Consider the following 7500-nt stretch of genomic DNA (forward strand, 5'->3'; position numbering starts at 1 on the left):
GAGAGAGAGAGAGAAAAGAGAGGAGAAGAGAGGAGAGAAGAAGAAGAAGAAGAAGAAGAAGAAGAAGAAGAAGAAGAGAGAGGGGGGAGAGGAGAGAAAGAGAAGAAGAAGAAGAAGAGAGACGGAAGAGAAGAGAAGGAGAAAGAAGGAGAAAGAAGGGGGAAGGGAGGGAGGGAGGGAGGGAGAGGAGAGAAGAAGAAAAAGAAGGTGAGAGAGAGAGGAAAGGGGAGGGGAGGGGAGGGGAGGGGAGGGGGAGAGGAGAGAAGAAGAAGAAGGAGAGAGAGAGAAGAGAGAGGAGAGAGAGAGAGAAGAGAAGGAGAAATAAGGAGAGAGGGAGAGAAGGAGAGAGAGAGAGAGAGAGAGAGAGAGAGAGAGAGAGAGAGAGAGAGAGAGGAGAGAGAGAGAGAGAGAGAGAGAGAGAGGAGAGGAAAGGAGAGGAGAGAAGAGGAGAAAAGAAGAGAGAGAGAGGAGAGGAAAGGGAAGGAAGAGAGGTGAGAGAGAGGGGAGAGAGAGGAGAGAAGAAGAGAAGAGAGAGAGAGAGAGAGGAGAGAGAGAGAGAGGAGAGAGAGGAGAGAGAGAGAGAGGAGAGAGAGAGAGAGAGAGAGAGAGAGAGAGAGAGAGAGAGAGAGAGAGAGAGAGGAGAGAGAGAGAGAGAGAGAGAGAGAGAGAGAGAGAGAGAGAGGAGAGAGAGAGAGAGAGAGAGAGAGAGAGAGAGAGAGAGAGAGAGAGAGAGAGAGAGAGAGAGAGAGGAGAGGAGGGAGAGAGGAGAGGAGAGCAGAGGAGAGAGAATGAGAGAGAGAGAGGTGGGGGAGAGGAAAGAAGGAAGGACGGAAGGAAGGGAGAGCACTCATGAACGGGATGCCAGGAAATGGAAGCCAGCAAGGGAGGGGCATGAGGTTCAGTGGGCCGGGCGGGCACTTGCAATCAGAGCAACAGGCATGGAGGAGGAGGGAGGGCAGGCAGGCAGGTAGGCAGGTAGGCGTGGGAACACCGTGGGCACGAGGGGCATAGGCACACGCAGCGGCGGGCATGGGGAGAGGCCGGGCACGAAGCAAGGGGCAGGGAGGGCAACAGACTAGAATAACCCGTGGCCCTCACGACTCAGCCCGACGCTCTGCACATACACACACACACATACACACACAAATACACACACCCCTACGTCGCCGCCACCGCCGCCGCCGCCGCCGTCGCCATGACGACCGTTCTCCACCATATAGTTATCCCCCCCCCCTCCCCATCAGCCATGCCACCGAATTCACCAATCACACCGCCATCTTTTACCTTCGCTCTTCTCCTTCATCACAAATATCAAGGTGCATGTCTTCCCCCTCTTGGCCGTCCCTTTGTCTCGCTCGACTCAACTCGTCCTCAACTTGTTTCAATCTCCCACGTGTTCGCAAACCGCTGCGTCACTCCCCTGCAATGCCTTCGTCAGACTTCAGTTCTGTCATTCGGGAGGCTTACTTAGTCTTCAGCGTCACTATACATCACCATCGACACCTTACTTACCACGCAAACATCCGGCATCACATCTCACTGTCACGGTCACTGTGAAATCACTAGAATCGAATTCCGCTGCGAATCCCACTTTCGAAATCACTATCAGCTTCAGCGCCGACAATATTCACCGTCACTGGCAACAACGCTGTCACTTTCACTATCACTATCGAGTGTCACTCCAGCGTCGTCGTCACCTTCGTCAAATCTTACTTTTCCAGATTTTTTCGTAATGCATAAAGTGCACTAAGAACTCGTATTACGTTAGCACACTTACAATATATGAACCGGTTAAATAAAGAACACTATATATAGAACCATTGGTTAGTGTAGACCATATCAGAGCAAGTGAAGTTGTGCGATGTAGCGATGGTACTTTACGTTTAAATGCAATTGTTACTTTCGTGTTGCTTAGTACCCTAAGGAGCGTCAGTTTAGTGAGGAGAATGGGTATGGATGTGTATCTGCATATGTATGTATGTATGTATGTATGTATGTATGTATCTGACAAAGGCAGGTAGATCCAGAAAGGTGGTTATATCATGGAGAGCAAGGGTGTTTTCGTAAGCCGCGCGCCGCAGTGGCTCCCGCGACGCCCGCAGCCTGAGGGCGCCCGCGAGCGGCGGCACAGGACACGCCGGCGACGCGAGCGACGGCGAGCCACGCTGCCGCAAGGGCGTCGCGAGGGACCCGCCGTTCCCACCGCCAATGCCTCTGCTTCGGAGCGAGTGCGTGAGAGCAAGCAGAGCGCGCCCTGGCCTCGAGGGCCGCTCACGCACTCACCTTAATTGAGACTGCGCTGGTCTTCCTTGAGTGCTTCTGCTCCTCACTCTTGCGTTGGGTCTGTCGGTGCTGCGGCTGGTGGGCGCCGTGCTCCTGCTCCTGCTCCTCAGGAGGACATTGCTGCTGCTGGCCGGACTCGGGGCGGCGGCGCTGGTCTGCAGGGAGGCCATCATCGTTCATGCACATGCTGCGGCCGGGGCCTCTGTAGGGAGGGGGCTGCCGGAGCGGGACGGCGCCTCGCTCTCCTGGATGGATGCCTCCGAAGTCGGGCGCGCTTCACTTGGGGGAAATCCCACGCCCTCGCCACTCACTTTCGGGCTCCGGTCGTCGTCTACTGCTCCCCTCCTCCTGCTCCTTCTTCTGCTGGAAATCTCCTTTCCTTCGCAACTCGAAAACCCGTCCTCGCTCGCTCACTCGTTCTCTAGTCCTCGTCACTCACTCTCGCCCTCGACGTGAGGTCCTCCTTGATTGTCAGCCCCAGCAAGAGCCCCGAGAGTAACAGACACAGCCTTCGCTTCGCACCTCTCACTCCCTCACGCACACACAAGCTGAGCCTCTGCTGCCGCCACCAACACTGTCCCACCACGTGCTGATGCCCACTATGGTGACCCCTCCCTCTTCACGCCCCCCCGTGCCCCCGCGCCCCGCGCCCCCGCGCCCTTCCCCCCTCGGCCTGTGTCGGTATCGGGGCGAAGCGTGTCCCCGCCCCCCTCCCCTTCCCCTTCCCCTTCCCCTTCCCCTTCCCCCTCCCCCTCCCCCTCCCCCTCCGCCGCCCCCGACCCCCGACCCGGCCGGCACCTCCATGCTGGCCCCCTGCCATCACACCACCGCGATCAGAAATAGCTGGTGCAGCGAACACGGAGTCCTCCCTCCGCTCCATTCCACGAGACTTTCCACACTCACAAAACATGCATTCTTTTCTCTCTCTCTCTCTCTCTCTCTCTCTCTCTCTCTCTCTCTCTCTCTCTCTTTCATTTAATCTTTCTCTCTTCTCCCTCTATCTCTCTCGCTCTACCACTTACCCCCCTCTCTCTTTCTTTATTTATTCTTTCCTTCCTTCACTCCTCTTTCCCTCTTTCTCTCTCCCTCTCTTCGGTTTCTTCCTCCTTTATTATCTCTGTTTCCTCCTCCACCTTAAACCCTCCATACATTCTCTTCCTCCCTCCCATCCTTTCTTTCCTATAATACTTTCTTACTTTCTTCCCTTCACTCATTCACCTCCCCCCCCCCTTCTCTCTCTCTCTCTCTCTCTCTCTCTCTCTCTCTCTCTCTCTCTCTCTCTCTCTCTCTCTCTCTCTCTCTCTCTTTCCTTCCTTTCCCACCCCCCTTTCTATCTCTCTCCTTTCCCATCCTGACTCTCTCTCTCGCTCTTCCTCCTACCCTCTCGTCCTCGTTTCCCCTCCTACCTCTCTCTTCCTGAATCTTATCCTTTCCCTCTCCCTCTCCCTCTCCCTCCGTGCGTCTCCCTCTACCTTTTCCAACAGCTCCATTTTCCGGTTGGGTATGTGTGCGGGCGCGACGAGGCGGGTTACTGGGCGGCCGGCGGCGGCGGTGGCGACGACTGCGGCCGCAAGAGCGCTCGGACGTGGGACGAAGGTGGGCGGGTGGGCGCCTGGGCGGAGGTGAAGGGAGGTGAGAAGGGAGGGGAGGGGAGGGGAAATGAGGGGAGGGGATATGAGAGGAGGGGAAAGATGGAGAGAAGATAGGAAAGAACAGGAGGAAAGAGGAGATTAAAGGTGAGGGAAAGGAGAAGAGAGGGGAAGGTAAAAGAGGGGGGAGAGGGGGAGAGGGGGAAAGGGGGAGGAGAGAGGAAAAGAGGGGGAAGAGGGGGAAAGGGGGAGGAGAGAGGAAAGAGGGGGGAGAGAGGGGAGGGAAAGACAAGAGGAGAAGGGCATATGTGTGGGCGTGCTGTGACGTAAGGGGAAAGGTGGTCACAGACGTCAGAAGATCAGAACTGAAGGAGGGAGGGAGGGGGGAAGGGGGGGGGACGGATACCAGTAAGAGGAAGGAGACAGAGAGGAAACTTTAGAGAGAATAAGAATAGCAATGGGGCACAGGGGAAAGGGGAAAGGGAGTAGGGGGGGAGGGGAGGGTGAGAAGGGACAGGAGACCGAAGAGACAAAAAGTGCGCGAGGACAGACGAAAGAGGAAACAGAGGAAAAAGGGAAAAAGTGAGAAGAAAGGGGAGAATAAAAGGGAGAGGAGAGGGAAAAAGTGAGAAGTGGGGGGGGAGCAGAAAAGGGAGATGAGAGAGAAAATGTGAGAAACTAGAGAGATAAGAGAGAATATGGATAGGATAGGAAAGAGTGGAGGGGAGAGGGAAGGAAAAGAAGAAGAAGAAGACGAAGAAGAAGAAGAAGAAGAAAAAAAAAAGAAGAAGAAGGAGGAGGAAGACGGAGACGAAGAAGACAAAAAAGGGGGAAGAAAATCAGGAAAAGAGAAAGAGAGAGAGAGAGAACCAAACAATAGACGAAGGGCAGAGATGGTCACCAGGTGCTCCCGTTTCGCCGCAAACATGTCTAAACACCGGGCACAGGCGTGGGCAAGTGAGCACCCCCACCCCCACCCACACCCCCATCCTCCCCCTCCCCGCCCACGCTCGCCCCTATAACACAAGCACAGAGTGCGAGTGTGAACAGACCCCGCCGCCCCACTGACACACCCCGTCCGTGGCACCGCTTGGGCAGGACGAGGACCAACTTATTAGGACGACCGAAGGACCAGGCGGGTACATGATGCAGCGGGACGAGCATCGCACTCTCTCACACACACACACACACAAAAACAAAGAAAGAAAACAAAAAAGAAAAGAAAGAAACAAAGGAAAAAAAAAAGCACGCACGGGGAAACACAAAACCAAATCTACTACCGAAACACACACACACACAAACACACACACACACTCACACACAGCGAAACACACACACACACACACACACACACACACACACACACACACACACACACACACACAACTAACCCAACGAAGGTGTACTCGTAAGACCTGCGCAGAAAGTCTCTATGAATGACCACAGGGTACGGGGGAGGGGGGGGGTGAAGGGGTAGGAAGTACGGCAGGAGGAGGAGGAAGAGGAGGGGGAAGAAATAAAAGACGACGACGCCAAAGGAGAGGAGGAGGAGGAGGAGGAGGAGGAGGAGGAGGAGGAAGACGAAGACGGAGAAGAAGAAGGGGGAGGAAAACAGGAAAAGGAAGAGGAGAAGAGCGAGGAGAGGAGACAGGGAGGAAAAATAAGAAGGGACAAGGACCAAAAGAGATACAAAAGAGGGAGAGGAGGAATAAGGAGGAGGCAGAGCAAAGAATGGAGGCGAAGGGGGATAGGGAGAGGGAGATGGGGAGGCAGGAAGGCAGGGAATTGGAGAGGGAGATATGGAGATGGGGAGATGGAGAGGTGGGGAGGTGAGGAGATAGGTTAAGAGGTATTCAGGGGAGAGGAGGAGAGGGTAGGCAGGGGGAGAGGGGGGAGGGGAGGGGGGAGAGGTGGGGAGAAAGAGGTAGGCAGGGGGAGAGGAGGAGGAGGTGGGCAGGGGGAGAGGAGGAAGAGGTAGGCAGGGGGAGAGGAGGAAGAGGTGGGGAGGGAAGAGGAGGAAGAGGTGGGGAGGGGGAGTAGGGGGAGGGGGAGGAAGAAGGTGAGGAGAAGGCACACACTACAACACGTGTGGGGAGGAAGGGTCGGGGCGTAGGCTACTAGTGTATTATTAGTGTTCCGCCGTACTGCCACCAAAGCAACGCATGGGAGGGACAACGGAGAGAAGAAAACAAGAGAGGAAAAAAAAGAAGAAAATAAAAATAACTACATGGAGACAAAAGAGAGAAAGAGTGAGCCGAGAGAGGGTGCGAGAGGGGGAAAAAGAGGAAAATAGACAATCAGATATAGTGAGAGAAAGAATGGAGGTGGAGAGGAAGAGAGGGCATGACAAGAATGGAGATGAGACGAGAGACGGAGGGGGAAGAGAGAGAGAGAGAGAGAGAGAGAGAGAGATTGTGTGAGAGAAGAAACGAAAGAGGGAGGAAGAACAAAACTAGGAGAGGGAGAGGGGGGAGAGGGAGAGGAGAGAGAGATAGATAGAGAGAGAGAGATGGGTAGGGAGAAAGAGGGAAAGAGAAGGAAAGAAAGAAAGAGAGAAAGGGGGGAGGGAGAGAGAGGGAAAGAGGGAAAGAGGGAAAGAGAGGGAAAGAAAGAAAGAGAGAAAGAGGGGGGGGGGAGAAAGAGTAGGGGCAGGCAATTCTTAACATGACACTCATCAACAACGAGAAAAAAAAAGAAAAGAGAAGAGAAAAAAAAGAAAAAAAAAAAAAAAAAAAAAAGGAAAAAACGCAATGTGTTCACATCCACCCGGAAATAGCAACATTCCCGCCCCAGAATAGCAGCTACGGCCCGATATATTCGCGGCGTCAGTCTAGGGGCGACGCCGTGAGTCTGCCGCTACTTGATGCTAACTACGACCAGCCTTGTCCACTTATCTCAACCCAAACACGACTCCAATCTCAATTTCAATCTCAACCTCGCCCACACTTTCTCGCTCTGACCGTAGATCATTTAAAATACCTCACTCCTCGTCTCGTCTCGTCTCTCCGCTCTCTCTCTTTCATTCTTTCTCTCTCTCTCTCTCTCTCTCTCTCTCTCTCTCTCTCTCTCTCTCTCTCCGCTCTCTCTCTCTCCGCTCTCTCTCTCTCGCTCTCTCAAAGTTTATCACTTTTCCTCTTCCCTCCCCTTCCATCTCCTTCTCTCCTCTCTCCCTCCATCCTCAACTGTTTCTTTCGATCACTTCCAAACCCAAATCTGCATCCTGCCAGCTTCACCCTCATCACATTCCTCCTCATTCCTCTTCCTCACACCTCATTTCCCCCCTTGTGTCTTTTGCCATGCGCACGGGAAACAGTCATGCACCGTCCACCTCTTACTAACTCCTTAAAAAAAAGGTCAAATTCACAAACAGGTCGTACTCACTTCGGTCTGCGATGGCATCAGCAATGTGTCTGTTGGTCTGCGGAAGAAGAACACTGCTGTTAGTTATAAGTACACTAGAGTAAAGTAAGTTATTAGTGATCTTATTGCATATTTTCCTTAATGTCTTCTTGATATCCTGCATGTTATTTTGCAGCACTCAAGTCTACCGCTCTTACCAAATCTTGCTATTGATCTTACGAGCCTCTTGCTTATCAACCCATCCATCTCTCACCCTATCAACCCCCGA

The 7500-nt window shown here is 53.7% G+C and overlaps 1 protein-coding gene across 17 annotated transcripts in view; it reads right to left on the reverse strand.

Annotated features, from left to right (window-relative positions):
* LOC122258782 (ubiquitin specific protease 47) overlaps positions 1-7500 on the reverse strand; it is a 48723-nt gene that overhangs the window by 31208 nt on the left and 10015 nt on the right. For 10 of the 17 annotated variants that reach the window (XM_086544913.1, XM_043024967.2, XM_086544912.1 and 7 more), the window contains exon 2: positions 7254-7290. In XM_086544913.1, coding sequence (XP_086401039.1) covers positions 7254-7271 — 18 coding nt within the window. In that variant the 5' untranslated portion in view covers positions 7272-7290. Of the gene's footprint in view, positions 1-1512; positions 1546-2283; positions 2860-7253; positions 7291-7500 lie in introns of those variants that run through there. The other 7 variants (XM_086544904.1, XM_043024958.2, XM_043024959.2 and 4 more) reach the window with 4 other exon arrangements.

Source organism: Penaeus japonicus, unplaced genomic scaffold (genome assembly GCF_977035675.1).
Source record: "Penaeus japonicus unplaced genomic scaffold, GWHDUDI00000001_assembly GWHDUDI00000015, whole genome shotgun sequence".
NCBI lineage: Eukaryota > Metazoa > Arthropoda > Malacostraca > Decapoda > Penaeidae > Penaeus > Penaeus japonicus.